We start from the raw sequence: 20573 nt of genomic DNA on the forward strand, positions 1-20573 counted from the left end.
GGAGATTCTCCTTTTGTTTTGTTGGTTCTAAGGATCAAACTCAGGTCATCAGGTTTGGTAGGAAATGCTCTCAACCTGCTGGGGTTGCTGACTCTTCTCCTGCCTTGGATTTTTTTATGTCAAATATCAACCCCCGTAAAGGTGTACACACAACATAAATACACATACACACACACACACACAAACACACACAAATGATGCAGTGTGCACAAAAATGCAGGAATCAGCTGAAGGGTCTCCAGCTGGCCAAACATGGATAAAAAATTGTACACCCGAATTATTAAGAACATTAACAAATTATAAAGGATCTTGAGACCACGAGCCTACATGTTAAATTATCAAATTAAATAAAAATAATATTCTTACCCATAATATACTGCTGGTGACTGACCATTGTGTGCCAGTGGAGAAAGAGATAATGTTAGAATATTGTCAGCTGTGATCATCATGAGGAAACCGAGACTCCCAATACAGCTAGCAAGGGTTTTGGAAGAAGAGCAGGATGTCCATGTGTCTTGTTATGGATTCACAGTTGCAAGGAGAAATAAAGCTACACACGGAGAACTTGGGATAATCAAAGCTAATTCACCTGCAAAGCAGATGGACATTTGCGTTTTCAGGTATGATTGCCTGAGAACACATCAGTCATGTTGAGTTCTGGCCATGGATGCTTAGGATCTCAAATGGAATTATCGGACAAACCCAGAATAAAAAGTACTAGAGTATAAAGGTTCAGGGTGTTGAGGACTGTAGTTTCCCACAACATGTTTGATAGAGAAAGTCTGAAATAGAAACAAGGCTAAAAAGACATGAGAAATGCATGTGATGTCTGACCAGAGGGTGGATACTGACTCCAGAGGGTGGAGATGAGGAAGGACACAATTTGATCTATCGGTAGTAAGAAGTGAAGAGATACTGTGTCCATTCTGACTTTCTACTACAGAAGAGACTATGTCCTTGAGGAAGAAATACCACTGAAATAATTAAGGACAGGTAACTTCACCTTACATACAACTTCACTTATTCTCAGGATGCTCAGGAAAACCAAGCCACGTGTTAGGTTTTATATATGATTGTGTAAATATACATAACATTTGTATTTGTGAAGAAAGATAAACATTAGAGATTCTGTGCTAAGTATCTAGGTAAATATTTGTTTTGGTGTGTGGGCCCCTGAATCTTCCAATCCACGGGACTCTGTAAATCTGAACTGTAATGCTTATTTCAAAAAAACAAAACAAAACAAAACAAAACAAAACAAAAACCCCACATTTTAAAACTGGTTTGTGGGGAATTTTTATATTGGAATGCAAATGGATGCGTAACCTTTTAAGAAACCTACAAGGGGCTGGAGTGGTAGCTCAGTGCGTACTTTTTTATGAAGCATGAGGACTGAGTTGGATCTTCCAGAATCCACATAAAGAAAGCAAGGCATCTTACTACTCCTGTAACCCAGGACTGGGGGGGATGAGGCAAGTGGATTCCTGAGGCTGGACAGGCAGTCTAGCATATTAGCAAGCTCCAGCACGCACACACGCACGCACGCGACAGAGAAATATACGGATAGCTAACATTAAACAAGACACAATGGTTTACAAAATTTGACTGCAGAGAAATGATGATAGAATACATGATGCCATGTCCAATCCTCTCTCTTTCTGTGGCACGTGTTCAATCATTTTGTATTTGCAGCGCACACGTGCGCGTGCACACACACACACACACACACACACACACACACACACACACTTTCCTCTACTCTGTGATTTTTGTGTCAAAGTATCCTCTGTACTTTGTGGTTTTGGTCCTGGTGGGAAGTGAACAGAAAATTTCAATAAACAGTCGCCAGTTTTCATATATTGAACCAGTTGATTTCCAGTACTCTCGCATTAACACGTCTGCTATTGAGTGTTTTGGCTTGCCATCTTTCCTGAAAGCAGATAAGCCTGGTGAGCCTTTCAGTGTCGCCGAATCTGAGTGTGATGCCACCAGTTACACCATAGCACCTGTCCTGCAAGAGTTTTCTCAGGCTCTTACAGCATTTCTCACATTAAAAATACGACTAGGCTGCCCGGGGCAGAGACGGAAGTAGTAATTACCTTCTCAAAATATCCCTGTTTTCTTAAAAACAGTTTAGGATTGCCAAAAATTAAAAAAAAATGCTTTAAGGAAGATTAAAAACAACACTATCTGAATATGGATTGGCTTAGAGACTGTCTTCTCTCCTGAGGTTGTCCCCTCGGAAGGAGGCGTTCAGCAATCCTCTGGTTACTCAGCTTTTCTCATTTATGGGCTCAGATTACATTCACAGGCACTATGCCAGATTCACTGATGAGCAAGCACTCGAAGGCAGATTGTAAAGTGAAGTGATTCTCTTAAAAAAAAAAAAAAGACTGGTTCTGAAGAAAAGCATTAGGAGGGAGGTGGCACATTTTTTGCTCCTAAGATTGATGCATGATTTATCATGTCACAGTGCCACACCCTCCCTTTCTCCAGCTCAAGTCTGGCAGGCCGACTTCCAGCAACCACAACCAGGAACATGGAAATCAGTGAAGAATTCCTCTAGCCCAAGCCAAACGGAGGCCAAGATGCCATGTTTATGGAGGATAAGGGCTGCCCTTTGGTCTAAGACTATTTTATACAGCGAAATCCCGTTCTCATGAGGGTTCCTCCAGCCATCTTCTTATGTGCAGTCTCCTTCTGGAAGTTTCGGATCTCCATTTCCTCCTTATATTTCCCCATGTTTTATAATTTGTGCCTTCACTTTTTTCTGGCTTTCCCCCATGAACATTTCAATATACCAAATGTATCTATCCTAAAAAGTAAGCAGGCAAATGCAAACTTCTACCCTGTCTTTTCTCTGTCCTCCGATCTGAATACATTCCTATGATGTCTCCTCACCTTCCACCCTTAGGGTGTCACTAACCTACAAGGGAGGCTCATCCAAACCTGACAAGGGGGTCTCCTCCTCTTCATCCAATGGCAGGCATGTAAGACTCTACCAATACCAGGTGCTGTGACCTTGATTGACACGTTATTTCCACCATTCCGATTCATTTAATGTGGTAAGATTGTCATTAAAACTCCATTACTACCCAAAACCCAAAGTGCAGGCAACGGGCCTGCTCACAGGTCAGTCTTCCTAAGGCTGTGTTCTGTGCCCCTTAGGGCCACATGTTCCTTGTGTTGTTTTCACATTCGTTGTCATTTTATGGAAGTCTCTTTTCTCTCTTCTCAGTCTGCATCTCTGGCAATCAAAGGGAATTGGAGTAGATTTTGTCGGAACAATTAGAAAAGTTTAAGAATTGAGGAAAAATTAAGAATTTTCCCCTCCTACTTTATCAAGAAAAGATCTTTAAACAGTTAAAAGCTTTAAAAAAAATTGACAATTAAGTATCTTTGGAAAACATTTACCCAGTTTGAAAATAGTTAATTGAATAGCAATCCATCATTAAATAAATGTGAATATATTTGGCCTTTTTTTTTCCCCCTGTGGACAGTTTCAGTTCAGTAACACCAGAAGGGAGCAGGGAGGAGCAATGCTGCCTCCTCTCCCCCATCCCTGACTATTCCCAATGGTGCTTCTCTAAACCGGACTGTTGGTCAGAGGACAGACTCTCAATTGTTCTGCATTATCTCTACCAGAAGTGCATGAGCGCAGCAGTTTCCTTCCCAAGCATCTTTTATAAAGAGTTCTGGTAAGTTATTCTTCGCTGGTGAAATGAATCAATTCAAGCCGGATTAGAGTATATAAAGGCGGGTTTATTGGGAGGCCGCTCTCCAGTGGGTTCACTGGTCCCAAGGAAGCCAGAGAAGTCTCCATGGGGAGGGAGACAGAGGGGAGGGGAAGAAAGAATGTGCACATGCAGCAAGAGAGAACCTACAGAGACAGGAGGAGGGGGAAGAGGTTCTTCGGGAGGCAAAGCCCATCCCTGGGCTAGAAAACTCTTGACAGAAGGCTGGGAGTGCCAGCCATACAGGTCAGGATGGAGGGATGCCAAGTCCTCTTTGGTGTGTGAATCTCAACACTCTCAATCAGCACCAAGAGAGCCACAAGACTCTGCTTGGAAATGACTCTCCTACGCAGTCCTAAAGTAGGATGACTCTCCTCAGATCCCTCATCGGTCTCAAGACTCCCTCTACTTGAGCCCTGTTCTAAAGTTCAACCTCAATTCCTCCACCAGTCCCACAGAAAGACCTTCCTAGGTTTGGGCTGGGAGATTTGTTAGTCAAAGCAGATTAAACTTCCAACCACTTCCTCTTTCCTGAGGGCACTCAAAGCAAGGCAGTAGTTTAAGCTGAAGTCTTGGGTAGTCTGGGCTCCAGACTGCTTATATTTCTGATTGAGAGGTGTCACAACAATCAACTCTCAGTCAGGAAAAAAATTCTGGGGCAGTCACCGTTAGTGGGCGGAGCCAGAGTGGTAGGATGGCTACATTAAACTGAGTTCTGACATGACTGTAGAGTCTCTAAACTGATAACAAAATTAGTCAATAAAAAGAGTAAGCCGCCGAGGTGCTGTAAACCTGAAAAACCCCACCCCCAGCCATGGGTTCCCTCCAGTGAGGCTGTACCTCCTAAAGGCTTTATAATGTCCCTAAACGGCACTACTAACTGGGGACAAAGCCTGGAAATATTGTAAAGAGTGTTGAAGCCTGTAATGCGGGCATTTCTCATTCAAATCAGCACATGCACACGTTCGTTCTTTGTTATGGAGGGACAGACAGGATTTGGAGGTTGGGGGTGGTGAAGAATAGCTAATTAGGAGTCTCACCACTGAGGGAAGAGTAATTGTGTATCTCTTGCAGTTGTTAATTGCCTATAGCTCTTCACCTAGGGATCGGACAATTGGAATCTTTAGAGTAGAAATAATACATTTTCCTCGGCCTGTGATGAACAAATGCTGTAAGATATGTAAACATGTTTTATTAGCTACTAAACAGTTCCTAAATGTTATTGTCCTAGTTTTATGAAATGCTATAAACGCAACTTTGGTGATGAATGATTAGAATTTTATAGTACATAATTGGAAATAAAAGGACACTAAAATCATGGCGATATGATCCCCAAAGTAATCTATTTAAAAGAAAAACAAATTATTCAAATATTTTATTGCAAGTAAAAGTAAAACTGAAGACTATTGGATTTCTAAAGAACTTAAGAGGATGTTAGTTAAGACACTGAGAAGAATGTAGAACAGCAGAGACCAGCTATCAAAGAGTGCCATCTGCCAGGGCACCTGCCCTCTCCCCGCACCCCACCGCCCTCTGACGACCGAAAACAATTTTCACCATCCCGCTGTCTGGGACACGCTGCACTCACTCCTGGCTCTGGTTAAATATTGCTCTAAGAGTTTACCTACTTAAACTGGCTTCAGAATATGACCATTTCTTACACTTGTTTGGAGAACAGGAAGCAGGAACATAACGAAGAGAGGCAAACACAGACTTTTGTACTTTTCCAGGAAAGCTTTTTCTAATAAACGCCATTTTCTTTAATATTATTACATAACACTACAGAATGCCCTGTATCTTTGAGTTCTGAAAAATACAATCCAGATATTCACAAAAATCTTTATTTAAAATATACATTTAAAATACTTATTTTTTTCATAAATTACATGAGATTATATCACAAACTACAATAAAAAATTAACAGATAACAGTAGACTTTAAATCAGATTGTTGGAAAATCTAATACTCTCCAGAAAAGATATATCACCTAGACTTTAACAAAAATATCCTCTGTAGAAATGAGCTAGGCTTTATCACAGAACTACCTTTTGTGCCTAATGGAAGGGAGAAAGATGAGCTTTCAAAATTCGGTCACTCCACAAATGATACCACAGACCAGTGTTGTCCATGGGCTGCAGCAGCCTCTGCTGGAGAAGGCAGGACACACGTCTGTGACACTTCAGCTCTGTGACACTTCGGCTGGAGCCAGTGTGAACTGCGAGGGCTGCAGAAGCTGAGGGATCCCCGTCATCTCGGGCCCAACACCTCCATAAAAACAATCATTTTCAAGGTCTTAAAGATGCGCGCGCCTTATCAAGAATATCCTTTCTGATTTTGGGGTAAGTTGGATGTGCTTCAAGAACCTGGGGAAACAAAACCAAACTAACTTGTCGCAAACTGTTGAGAACAAGGGAGCTATGACTCTGATGGGCACTGTGGCCAAGAGCTCTCGGTCTTTACACTGTAACTGTCATACTTTTCAAAGGTGATAATCATCAGAGTGAGTGGTGACTCGCTGAGATTAGGAGCCACAGAATGTGGAACCACATATGGAAGCATCTCATACAAGTTTCCTTAACAGATGACTTATAATACTTCTGTAACCTAGCTTCCAGTGATGTCTCATACCATCTTGTGATGTCTAACGAGAGCATGCATCAGATTTACCTGGACTGACTTTGGAACGTTCTGCTCCCCAGCAATACGATGTCTGAGAGTGAGGAGCCATTCATTTCAATAGATAGAAGCCCACAAGTGATTCCAATGCACTTGCTTTAGTGTTGATCCTTACTTAGTGAGAAACACTGCCTTACAGAGGTACACAATCAACAGAATCCCCCTAGCCAGGGATTTACCACAATAATACTGGGACTTAGGATATGCCGTAAGTGTAAGAGCTGTGAAAACTGTAAGGTCCCTCTTGCAGGAGGAACAACTGGGACATGGCCAACACAAAGAGCTGTGGAAATTCTAAAGCTACAAGGATCGTAAGACATCATTTTAATTGTATGGCTTTAGTGGGATGAAACACAGACATATTTTCTAAACTGTGGACTCTTTTTAGCTATAACTTACAAATAAAAATTCTTCAATAAATAGGTTTAAATATAATCACAAAACGTTCCACTTAGTACAATGATCTCGGAAATCAATACTATCTTCGAATGTGTCCCAGGTGCCTGCAGAGGCCAGAGGACGGCAGATCCCCTGCAACTGGAGTTACAGAGGATTGAGAGCCACACGCTGGTGTTGGCAACTACTGCCAAACCATTTCTCCAGGCCTTCAAATACCTTCCAAACTGGCGTTTGTTCAACAAGTTTTTCCTACTTGCCTATGTCTTTAAATTGACACAAATACTTTATTATCTGAACCCCAATTGTAAATATATCTTTGCTTTAAATAAACATTTTTAAATTTTAACTGAATACTAATCATTTCCCCATAATTTATTTAATAAACTATTTAGCTAAACAGCCGCATCTTCCTATTCAGTTGCATTTGAGAGTAAAAGAAAACTGTGTATCCATAATTTTGGTTATAGGCCTTTAAGAGCTGAGCCATCTTCCCAGCACCTATGCTATTTTAAAAACTTGTAATGTAAGCATTTACCTGGTGACATACATCAATTGCATCCACGTATCGTTTTGCTTTTAAGTAATTAAATGCCAATTTATATCCTGTTAAAACAAAAAACCAAATCTGTTACAGTGGTACATGGTTTCTGTCCCTCTTCTGCTGACTCACTACAGAAGCCCTAAGGGAAACGATTGGCCAAAGTAACACAGAGACAAGAGATGGCAAGAGAAAGCAAAGTGAAGTGACGATGAGGAAGCAGAGGGAACAGAGGGCCCAGTGAGTAGCTGCTGGGTGGGAGCATGTGTGTGGCTCTTTAGCTTACTAAAAAGGTCAAAGGTCTCACTGATGTCAGGGTACAGTCAAATCTCACCGTCAGGCAGGCGTCTAGTGGCTGCCATGTAACCTGAATGCAGGCGAGAAGTCTCTAGTGTTTTTCTATCTTAAAATATATATTTTTTATTTCAAATGTGTTCCTATGCATATTCGTACAAGGAACACGAACACATGAACACACACACACACACACACGAGTATGTGGATTATATATATTACTGGCATATCTATTTGGGGTCATTTGCAATGACAGCCGGCTTGGGAGCTCTACGGAGAGGGTGTGTGGAGCTGAGGGTGTCTTGACAAGTGCGAGTGCAGTGTTAACTTGGGAGCCAGATGGAAGCAGTGGATATAGTGATAATCTTCAGGGGCAAACTAAATAACTGAGAATATCAGAGGAACACCTATGAAAGGAACTCTGGGAGAGCTGCCAAGATCAGTTATAAACTATAATAATACAAGGAAAAATCTGGTGAGTTGGAGTCTGTGTTTTCTGAAGCTTTCTAAGGAACAGAGTACATAAATAACTTTGAACATATTACTCTGAAGGAACAAATTATCAGAATTATTTATATTTTATGGGTATTTTAAGAAATTTCAATTTTACAAGGTGACTCATATGATATATAATATAAATATATAAATGAAACTGCAGAAACAATCATTAGTTCCTGTACTTTGTCCAATCTAGCAATTTAATAGATCCTACAGAAGCACGAGACAGGGGCCAGCCGGACAGATGGCAGCGAGGGTGAGGAGGACTGTCTGATTGCGGTCAAACCCTGTGACACAGCTGACTCACCTAATCTAAAAGAAACATCAACACCTTTATACTGACAGAGAGTCAAATCATCCTTACAAACACACTCATACGCAGTTAAACAGTTCAGAAGGGATAGAGCAAGCAAAGTAATTTTGTGGCCACAGAAACTCTGCATCTCCTCTGTAAGTCTAAAAAATCTCACCAATGGTTACAGGGAGAGTTGGTGAACCATGTTTAGTGTTGTCAAGGGACAGTGTCAAGCAAGGGAAGATGACAGCCCTCTGAGGGAGCACCTCAGAAGGAAGTCCCCACTGGAGGGCTGTACTCTGGGAGAGGGAAGGCACTCTAGATTGCATCACAAATTGATCTATCGGCACAACACGCCCAAAACTGTACTGGAGTGTTAAAAGGCTTTAGAAGATCCACAATAAAAGAACCTTAGGTGATGATGTAATGTAACCCTTCCATAATATTTTTGACAATGGGATACTTTTTGTACGAACATAATACGTTTGTATCAACATTACCATTTTCCAAAGAGAAGGGTGAAGGGAGAAGAAAAGGCAGAATGAATCTAGTGATCAGGTAATAATAACTCACCATGAGGATAAAACACTGGCAATAGAAGTTGGGTTGTAGTATGGATTGTCTACTGTGCATTTCAAAGAGCATCTACAAACTATATCCCATGTCTTGTGAAGGCACTGGGCCCAGTTTGCTGAACTCACCCACAGCAGGATTTGTCTGGTTGCTATGTTTCCATGCCATCTCATAGTTGAAGGCGGCATCCGTATATGCTTGTTCTTTCTCCATAATGTAGCCCATATACTCATAAGCTTTGCAACAGGACTGAGGGAAAATGGCAGACACAAACAGATTAAGCTCCCCACCAATAACATTGTATGGGCTGTGTGTAACCCGCATAGCAGCCATGTGAACCCATGCAAACGGTGGATACAGAGATGCCTTTCCAGCTTGAGTGTACCACCAAAAGATGGAAAGGGCGCACTGAAGAATTCTGATGCCAAGAGCCAGCCTGGACCTTTCAGAAGCAGGATTTCTTTTATAGAACCAGGAACACATACAATAGTATGGATATTTCATTCACAAACAGGTACCCAGTTTATTGTGACTAATTTAAACATATATTTAGACTTAAAGAGTATAATGAACTCATAACTTTCCTTCAAAAATTAACTATTGACTCAGCTCCTGCTCCACACTTACACTTCCACACTAAGTAAAATATCCCAGAAACTGCACAATATTAACCATTTATATGCTAGAGTGCTATTAGAAAAGATACACTTTCTTAAATAAACCCAAACTCATGCACATAGATTATATCAACTTCTTAATCACCCACGTATTCAGACACTAGTCATATTTAAAATTGCTAAAATATGATTTATTTTTAAAGAATTTTTTTAGATTGAGAATCCAATCCATGTCACAAACTGTGAGTGGTTTGAAATAGCTCAAGTCTGTTTGATTTTCTGTATCTATTATCTTGACTAAAAAGTATAAAGACTCTTTACAGCAGTATTTCCACAGATTTAGTTGGGGGCATTTTTGTGAGGTTTCTATAATATAATCCAATCTCATCGATGTTTCCTGCTTTTTGTGGTGCTTCTCAACCTTTCTAATGCTGTGACCCTTTAATGCGGTTCCTCATGTTGTGATAACCCCCCAACCATAAGATTATTTTCATTTCATTACTATTCCCTGACTGTACTTTTGTTAATGCTATGAATTGGGGGTGTAAATACCTGAGACTCACCATGGTCTTAGGCAACCCCTGTGGAAGGTTCACGGCCCACAGGTTGAAAACCATTCTTGTAGGAGCTCAGTCTGAATATTTTCTTCATATACCAACAGAATTTGTTGTAACATTTTACCTTATTCTAGGAAATTTCATCAGCAAGTATTTTCTCTAAGACCACTTTCCATTAAAGCACACATATAAACGGGACTCTGGGAAAGCTCGCACCCCAGTGTCCCATAGCTCAGCGCAGTAGAGTCTCAGTGCTTCGATATTACTGTCTACACTTGACTCACAATACAGTACACTGCTGCATTGACCTTGGTGCCTGTGTTTTCTCTCACCACAGCTCCATCTCTGCCACAGACATTGTGTTCTATGGCAAAGCACGGGATGTTTGACTCACTCCCTTTTTGTAATATTCTGCCCATTCAAAACTCATCAGTGTTGAAACACAATGGCACTTATCATTGGTGATTATTTCAAAAATCTCCATTGAGATGTCTTATCAACTAATTGGTTGCTTACAGCTGCACTTTATAAAGAAAACCTAACGTAAGTGCTGGATTCTCCACTGTCTGACAGAACGTCAGTTTATTAGCACACTGCAGCTGACTAATTCTATTTCCTCTCCGTATTTTCTCCAGTCATGTGTGTAACATGAATCTGTTGCAGTTCTCATTCCGTTGGGAACTTGGTGTCCCAACTCCAGCCCTTCCACGTGGCTCCTGAGGGCCTGGCATGACTCTTACTGTATTTGATAGCTTTTCGGCCATCTGGTAGAGCAAGATGATCTAGTGACATTTTATGCTTTCTTGGTCCAAATATCAGTGATTTTTTTCCCTTTAAAACTGTATAATTCAAGGTTCCTAAGCTTTGATTTCTGAGCCTCAAATAGACATGCCATAGCAACCGGGCTGAATGAAGATTTTGAAGGAGCAACCAACTTTAATCACACAGGTTGTTGCTATGTGGCCAGTGTTGACGAAAGCTGGGGCTCTGTTCACATCAAGACCTTGATTCCTATTTAATGTCAGCTAATCTCAGACTGGAGATATAGTGTTCTCTAGACTGCTGTCTGTATGCAGGTGAGTGCAGGTACAAGGTAAGACTAGAGCCGATTAGGCAGTGGAGAAGGAAGGTGGGCTGAGAGTTTTGGAGACGGGAGAGATAGGCAGACACAGGAGAAGGAAGGAAGATGGAGAAAGAGAAGGACAATCTAGATTCCATGTGGCTTTAAATAGCCACAGGTAGCTATGAATATCTTATAAGGGGTGGATTATTACAGGATGAGTTGTCTTATCTAGGTGGGTAGTTTATATCAATATGAACTGGCTCTGAGTTCTGTGTGTGGACAATTTGTGGGCTGCATATTTACTGATATAAATCTGTCTGATAAATTAGAAGCCTCTAGAATTTTGATTTTACCGGGTTACAAGGATTTGTGACAGCCAACCATGGGGGCACATGGCTGGGAATGTGAACAGAATCCACACCAAGAGAACCTCGAGATGGGCGGTCGCTGCATGGGCCTAGCCATGAAGGTGGCAAGACCGCAGGGGATGGTGCATTTTAAATTGTACCCAATGGGGTCCAACTACACAGCAGCTTAGATTTTAAAGCTTATCAATAAGTGTTTAGTCTTCGAGGCCAATTTCAGTTAAAATTGATTGAACTGGTTATTTAAAATGTCTATGGATTGATAAAGGATATACGTTTTAAGTTTTTGATTCCTATGATCATCTTAATAATACTAGGTAATCATAACTCCTTAAAAAGTAAATTATCCATGTTATAATATAATTTTCTTAAAGAGAATAAACACAGATTTACGGTGATTAACATCTTTAGCTAACTGGTACAAATATGTGACTACAAATAGCCTCAGCTTTCTATCAGATGTAATTATTTCTCAGTAAACACTAATTTACACCTAAGTTAAAAAAACATTTATAATACAATATCTTTTTTATGTGTCTAAACAACATAAGTAAAAAAGGGTTTCTACTGTACAGACTTGAAAATTTTCCATTTTATACCTAACGTTAAGGACTTTCATTAAACTGGATTAGAAGCCCCTATATATATATGTATATATATATATACATGTCATATATATGATGCATACTGGTCTAATAATGTGGAAATGGCATCCAGATGCAGTAGGTTCATCAAGAACCCAATTAACACTTTACAATTTGCATTAGTTCTGGGATGGGATGGGTAACCATGGCAAACGCTTGACACTCCGTTCCCAGCTGAAAGTCAAAGCTACATCCATCCATCCTTCCAATCCCTTCAAGGGAACACAGCTTCTTTTTAATCATAGTGTTCACTACCTGATTAGGATCTTAAACATTCGAAATTCAAGACACAACGAGAAACATCAGGAAGAGACTCACTGCTCTACTACCGGACGCCTACACGACAGTTAAGCAGTGTTTCTCGGTCACCTACCCGGTTATGGCACAGACACCGTTTTAGTAATTCTTCTGCCATGTCATATTTTGCTGACTGAATATAAATATCGGCAAGCAGCAGCCAGCTCTTCTCCAGATCCTCGGCTTCAATAGGATTCCAAGTCATTTTTGCAATCCGCTTCAGCTGGTTTCTGGCTTTGGGCGTCTGTTTCAGGATCATATAAGCTGTTGCCATTCCCAAGAGAGCAGGGATATGATCCTTCTGTGAGAAAACACAACTTTCGACCGTGAGATGCAACACAGGGGAAGCAAAAAATGCTCACTTGTGCTTCTCTCTGGTTCTGCGCTGGGCAAATGTGACTATTACTGTTTAACACAGCAAGTCATCTTAAGTCACAACGAGCAAGTCAGTAAACATGTGACCGAACAAATTCACGAGCTCTGCAGATGCTAAAACACAGTCCCAACCATTAGGGGGACTTCATCTGTTACGGGACTGACTGGCAGATGAGGTTTTGTACATGACAGAAAAACTGGAATCTGACTTCACTGTCATGCTTCCTGAGCTGTTTTTCTTTTGGATTTACAGTTTTTTCTTTGTGGTCCTTTTTACTTGTTAAACATGAGTAACACATCCGATTCCTAATTCACCTTACTGCTATCTTCCCTCACTTTCAGTAAAGACAAAAAACAAACAAATGAAACGAAACCTCTTTTCCCAGTCAAGTCTGGCCAAGGAAATGTCATAAATAGGATATGCCTCAAATCACTTTCATAGTCCATGGAACAGACTCATGGTGTGACTACTTTTAGATTCAGTCTCCCAATAGGGTCTATACAGCACAAAATGGCCTAAGACGGAGTACGAGCCCCTGAAAGTCTGTCTACTGTGAGGCTTCGAGGTTAGTTAGAACTGGTATACAGTGGAGCCACGAGGACCTGCCGGAGAACGGGCTTAGGCAACAGCCTGCCAGTCCCTGACTGAGCTTGGTGAAGGATCAGGAAGTCTGTAAGCTTAACGTCTTCAGTCAGCAATGTGGGAAGAAATTGCAGTGCTGTGACTCTCACACCAGTTGTCTGTAAGTCTACAGATTTGAGCAACTAATGACAACTCTCCAGAAAAGAGTAGGAAATGCTCATCTGTTTATGTCCAAGCCTGAGCTTGGTTGAAAGTTGGAAGACGGCGAAGCATTGAGGCCCAATGGAAACAGGAGGGGGTAATACTTTCTTGTCTCTGATTTTCGTTTCTTTCTTTCTTATTTATTTATTTATTTCATTTATTTTTGAGACAAGGGTCTCTCTACATAGTCCTGGCTGTCCTGAACTCACCATGCAGATAAGGCTGGCCTTGAGCTCTCTTTGCCTCCCTAGTGCTGCGATTAAAAGTGTGTGCCAACCCAGCTTCTCATTTTATTTTCAAAAAATAGTTTCTTAACCCAAGTAAGAAGGAATAGCAAGGGAGTTTCATTGGGTTACCAAATCCAATCACGTTGTGGTAATCTCTGAAGAGATACCTGGGCTGTGATAAATTATAAAACCTCACCCTACTCACAGGGTGATAGGAAATGGCAGATCATGGTAGCCCATGATGTAGCTGTCAACTGGTCCTAAAGGGTCTCAGAATAGATGAGTCCTCCAAATTCACATGAACAAAGATGTCCATATGGTAGAGTTAAAATAACTCTTTGATTTTACAACCTGCAGTCTGATTAGGATGTTGTGTGTGTGTGTGTGTGTGTGTGTCTGTCTGTCTGTCTGTCTGTCTGTCTGTCTCCATATAGGTGTGTCTATTTGTCTGTGTGTATGGAATCTAGAAGCTGAGGTCAGGTTTCTATCTCGGTCTGTTTCTAAATCTTATTTTCTGAGTCAGGATCAGTAACTGAACACGGAGTGTAATAATTTGGGTAAGGCTGTCTGGTCAACTGCTCTGATCTGCGGGACAGTCAGTGGGAACTGGGGACCACCTAGGAAAAAATGGGGGAACAAGAGGCACGAAGAAGGCCAGCAAGTCAAGTGGTCTGATCAAGGTGACAAATTTTAATTTTTCACATTCTATTTTTATATAAGTAGAAGAAGGAAATAAGGCATGGGAAAGTAAGGCATGGAACTAAGGGAACTTTCCAGTAAAAGGATTTTTCACAATACCTTTTGTGAAGAATTACTTGAGGAGGGGGACAACCTAGGTGCAGGAGGGAATGTTCTGCCAAGCAGCATCTGTTGTCTGGGTGACTGTTCTATTCAGCTAGCTACCTGACCAAAGTGAGATCACCTAATTACTAGGAAAAGGCCTTTACTGTGGGAAACAGAAACTTAGGCTGAGATCTATGTAAAATGGCATTACTCAGGCTAAGGAAGTTTCTTAATTCTGTCAGCTCCTGGCAGTCAACAACTGCAGGGATCTGCCTGCCTCAGCCTTCCAAGAGCATCTTTGCTCTGACTTTGTATGTGGGTATTGGGGAAAATCTGAGCTCATGCTGTCTGACAAGCACTTTGCCCACAGAACCATCTCCCTAATTTCCATGAGTGAAAACTTTCTCTTTTTTCCTCCATTTTTTTACTGGATATTCTCTGCATTTACATTTCAGATGTTATCCCTTTCCCACAATCCCATCCCCTTCCTTCTCCCATTGCCTCTGTGAAGGTGCCCCCTCTCTGAACCTCCCTCTCCACCTCAGAGCCTTGGCATTCCCTGACACTGGGAGAGCGAGCCTGAATGAAAACGTTCTGAACCTGAAAACAGTGTGAATCTTTGCAGTAGACCATTAGCCCCTTATGAGCTTCAGTGTGGATTTTGTACTTTCCTGGTGCAGCCTATGAAGCAGGTCTTTTACAAGTGTCAGATGTGGCCAATAAAGTGCCCTTACAATCGCTGCACGTGGTTCAAGCGGTGCCATAGGATTAAGTGGGATAGAAGCATGGGCCGAGTGCACCACGCGCCGCCGCCTCCTGACTTCCTGCACAGAACCGGGGATACGGTGTTTTGAATTAGACTTCTCTGCCTTTATGGTTTTTTTTTTTTCCCCTTCACTCTCTGAGACACTTGACTCACTTCTGTTTGTAAAAATGCAAATTTCCCTGGATCTTTAATCACACCTGTTTCTAGAATCCCAGCTTTCTTCCAAGAGTTTCCCAATCTCCTCAGAGTCTCTGTCACTCAGGGGGATGTGACCTGAAGGCACAAGGAAGCCATGCGGAGGTTATCGCGGCTCTTCCCTGGCCACAGTGAGACTGAGTCTCAGGCTCAGAGCACCACCTATAGTACTTCCATTTGCAAGTCCAGGGGAGAATACAAACTCCGTCTTTGGTTCAGATAACCATGCAGTACTTACTGCATTTTTCTGAAGGCAATGAGCAATGTGAAGGGAAGGACACATTATTTACTGATCCTCACTTTGCTGAATAGATGCTGGCTGCTCAGTGAATACTCACCTTCTTAAATATACTCAGGCTGAGTTGAGTGGAAGAAGAGGCGATGCGAACACAGTGCTCCTGGACCGCAGGCCCCCATCCCCATCCCTAGGCTGACATGGTTAGTAAGCCGACTGAGGGCGAGGTCTGAGCAGCACAGACGAGCGTCTCCACGGAAAACCCTGACTAGTCCCTCTGGGAAAGAGCTGCGGTGCTGCAACTGTGTCTGGCTTTTGTTTATTTTAAACATGACAGTAGGGATAATGGATTTTCTATATACAAACTCTTAACTATATGATACAGTACCATCTCACAGCAGTGGGTGGCTGTGACACCTAGCTGCAAATTGTACCTTTACGATTTTTTAGACTGTCATGAACATTCCATTCCCCTTCTTTCAGTAGCTGACATCTATCTAAGAAAAACATGGAATAGGCAGAGGCATCCCTGGGCTGAGTTAGAAATCTAGCATAAGGAAAACTTCCAGGAACCTAACTAAGAGTCCTAGCAATGAGGGAATAAAGACCCTGAAATCGCTACCTCCTCTAACCAGGCAAGACTTCCAATGGAGGGATTAGGATACCAACCGAGCCACAAAACCTTAACCCAAACTCTGTCTTGTCTACCAGATGTGCAGCAGTAAAAGAGGAAGCAGAGGCTGAGGGAATATCTAACCAAAGACTGGTTTAGCTTGAGACCCAGGCCATGGGAGGAAGCCCACCAGACACTGTTAATGATATTCTGCCATACTTGCAGACAGGAGCCCAGCATAACTGTTGCCAGAGGCTTCACTGAGCACCTGAAGAAAACTGGTGCTGAGACCCACAGCTAAACATTAAATGGAGCTCAGGAATTCCATGGAAGAGAGGGAGGAAGGAGAGACAAGGACACCAAATGAAAACTTTCACAATCAACAACCTAGTTCCAACGGGACCAACAGAGACTGAACCACCAAGCAGAGAGCAGGCATGGGACAAAGCTAGGCCCTCACTACATGTATGTAACAGCTGTGCAACTGGGTCTTCAGGTGGGACTCCGAACAGCGGGAGTAGGGGCTCCGTCCGATTACATTGCTAGCCTTTGGATACCTTTCCCCAAATTGGGTTGTCTAGTCTAGCCTCAACAGAAGAATATGCACCTGCTAAAAGGATGGCTAAGTGCCTGCCCCACCCACAAGTAAAATGTGGATCTTTTCTTTCTCTTAATAGCGTAAGGCTGTATTGAATATATGTTTGCTTGTCTTACTGTAACTTGATATGCCAAGGTTGACTGATATCTACGGGAGGCCTTCCCTGTTCTGAGGAGAAAGGGAGGAGGGTCTGGTGGGTGAAGGGAGGTGAGACAGAGGAGGAGACGCTGAGATCTGGATGTAAATAAATAACTTAATAAGAATGTACATAAGATGACACCTTTGCCGACTTTGAAATTGGGCTGCTCATCGTTAAACTAGGGACAATAATCTTGACATCCTCCTAAGAGCAATGCTCTGAAATCTAAGCTGTGTAAGAGCATCTTATACATCTGTAGCAATATTTCTAAAAACCTATGACTTGACCTAGATACATAAATTTAGTAAAGAGCCCTGTGACTGACTTCACTGAATGTCTTACATTACCAAAGGATAACTCTCTCTCTTTATCGAGTGAATCATTTAACACTACGCTATAGGAGTTCTTTAGACTATTTTAATATTTTGTAATTCATTTTTCATGAGAAAATCTACACAAATCAGTACTTCATATAATGGAGTTCTCATAATGTCTTCCTTAAGACGACCTTAACAAGATCACATTCTTTCTCTGAGCAGGGAACTGTAGCAATCCTGCAAGGTGTCTCTCCCTTTGTCCCCATTTCACCCTATAGAGTATGAGGCAATACTTCTGAGAGCACCCTCTCAGTGTTTGCAGAAGGGCTCTGCTTTGTCTTGGGATTACATTGTTGGTTTATAGTGGAGTGGAAGCTTCCATCTAAGGCAGCTCTACAGAAATCCACAGCATTTTACTCTTCCTTGGGGGTCCTGAAAAGTGGAAGAAAATTGGAGCATGCTCAGGGGGTCTGGTAGCATAGTTGGGGGGTTTGGTAACGTGGTCAGGGGGCTTGGTAGGCTATCTAGCACAGTTACCTCCAAGCCAAACCAAGTAGAAACACCTTTTGCTATCCTTTGAGAGACACACAAATGAGTTTTCAATGAGCTTGAGCGTTGCTCAGTGGAAGTGTGGGCAGATCAGTGGTGGCGGTTAGAAGTCGGCGTTACTGACTGGCACTGTCCTTTTTCAGTAGTATTGTGTACAGGAAGGCCTAATTGTACACTCGGGGAGGGACTAGATTTGAGTGGAGCAAAAAAAGAAATAGCCACAATAAGAAGATTCCAGGAGGTCATTTCAGTGTCTTAAAAGAGAAATCATCATTTCGTGGCTGACTTACACATTGCCAGTCCTGATCCCACTGAGATCGTCAGCTGCCCATGCTGAGTGCGCCTGGGGGAGAAGCTGAGCCGTGTAGGCAGCCAGGCCTTCATTCTCACTTAGGCCCCACGAGCCTCTGCCATACCTACAGCATAAAAACCTTCCAGAACAAAGATCTGAACAAGTCTTCTCTTCACAGTTATCTTCCCCTCTTCTAAAGAATTTCTTTTCTGTAAAGTATTTCCATGTCCCCTCAGAGGAAACACATAATAACACACCAAATGGATGGCCCACCACGTCAGGCCATACTAAAGTATGTATCTACTTTGAACTCTGAGCTATCAGGTCATGTTCAGGAACCAATCAATTATCCAAAACAGTACTTGGTCTTAGCAGGGCGAGGCAGACAAAGCCGAAAAGAAAAACACTGACCTCCGAGGCTGCTATCTCGGTGAAGGTGTTCAGTGCCTGCTCTACGCTGGACTTCTGCTTGGTGGCCATTAGGCAGCAGTTTTCCATAATGCGGAGTTGCAGGCGGCCCTGGACGGTCTGAGGCTTCAGTTCTTTAAGGAGCTTTTCTGCTGTCCTCACTGCCAACTGCACAGACTCCTGCTTCTCTGGGGACGTGCTGCAGACAGGAGGATAAGTCACACCTACATGTGTCTGATACTCAGGGCACTGGCTCCTTTTTATCATTCATGTAAAGACTTCCTGGTGACGATCCTTGTTCTTACTCTTCTAATGCCAAGGATGTGATAGAAGTGGATTTTAACCAAGATCAGTGTATCCTCAGAAAGGCACCATTAATCCCCAAGTCACTTCAAAATGAAAAGTAAACAATATATCTACATAATGGACATGTTAATAGTAGCTAATATATAACCAGAATAAAAATAGACTCTTCTAGGCTAGTATCAGTGCTGTCCTGGGGTCAGTCCCTAACTCTACAAAAAGAAGAAAAATTCAAAGGAAAATCATGATACTGTCCAATAGTGTTCTGTGCTTAGAACAGACAGGAGATGAGCAGAGAGAAGAAAAGGGGCAGGCACTGTATGGCTTCCTTCATACATGTTCCTTCTGTATATGTTGAGTGTACCTCCTAATTTTGGAAGGCTGAGAATCAGAAAGTAGTATATTTTCTCAAAGGAAATAAAAAAACTTCCATTTGAGTCTATGTTTATTAAACATACTTTCCTTCATCTTGTTACACCAGACACTTAGAGAGAGAGGAAATTACATGTGGTGTAAGGTAGCAAATTTCAGGTATAGTAACAATTCAAATATTTGATAGCAAATTCCCTATAGATATACACACACACACACACACGCACACGCAGAGCACAGTGCTGGCATAAAGCTACTATGTGATAGGCTGGTACTCTTATCCTTTTCTTCAGTTTGGTTTTGCTGTGTGTGGTTGTGCATGTGTGTATGTATACATTTTACATATGTGATTTTGCAGTGTGTGTGGTTGTGCATGAGTGTATGTGTACATTTTCCTTGTGCTCATGTGGAAGCCTAAGGCTAACATCAGAATGTTCTTCAATCACTCCACTATATTTATTAAGGCTGGGTCTCTCATCCCCAGAGTTAGCCAATACAGCTGTCTACCAAGTCTTGGCTCTGCAGATCCTCTGCCCCTGACCAATGAGTGACAGACCAGCCACCAAACCCACAGAGCATTTAGGCTCAGAGATTTGAACTCAAGTATTCACACTTGTGGGACAGACACTCTATCTACTGAGGCATCTCCCAAGATTCAGCCATTGCTACTATGATATAGATTTGTATTATGGTTTTCAGATTCTGTATTTTATTTTATTTGTAACAGAGTAATTAGGGGAGTACCTTTGTAACCCATTTTCATGACTTAGAGCATTTCATGCCTGATTGTTGTGGTTACTTTTCTACTGCTGTGATAAGGCACTAGGACCAGGATAACATAAAAGTGACTGTTTAACTTGGCTTATGTTTTCAGAGGGTTAACGTCTGTGCTGACGCTGTGAAGGAAAGCTGAGACCTCATATCTTGTTTCAGAATCACAGGGCAGAATGAGCCCTGGGAATCTCCCAAGCCCTTTGAAACCTCAAAGCTCACCGAATGACACAGTTCCTCCAGCAAGGCCATACCTCACAGTCCTTCCCAAACACTTCTACCAACTGGGGACCAAA

At 42.0% G+C, this 20573-nt stretch overlaps 1 protein-coding gene across 1 annotated transcript in view; it reads right to left on the reverse strand.

The window, feature by feature from the left end:
* Positions 1 to 5727: 5727 nt before the first annotated feature.
* TTC21B (tetratricopeptide repeat domain 21B) overlaps positions 5728 to 20573 on the reverse strand; it is a gene marked incomplete at its 5' end in the record, with an annotated part of 67735 nt that continues 52889 nt past the window's right edge. The window contains 5 exons of the mRNA XM_080927801.1: positions 5728 to 6097; positions 7345 to 7412; positions 9136 to 9256; positions 12627 to 12851; positions 18835 to 19030. Coding sequence (XP_080783927.1) covers positions 6020 to 6097; positions 7345 to 7412; positions 9136 to 9256; positions 12627 to 12851; positions 18835 to 19030 — 688 coding nt within the window. The 3' untranslated portion in view covers positions 5728 to 6019. The remainder of the gene's footprint in view (positions 6098 to 7344; positions 7413 to 9135; positions 9257 to 12626; positions 12852 to 18834; positions 19031 to 20573) is intronic.

The sequence above is a fragment of the Micromys minutus genome (genome assembly GCF_963924665.1).
Source record: "Micromys minutus genome assembly, chromosome: 13".
NCBI classification, from domain to species: domain Eukaryota; kingdom Metazoa; phylum Chordata; class Mammalia; order Rodentia; family Muridae; genus Micromys; species Micromys minutus.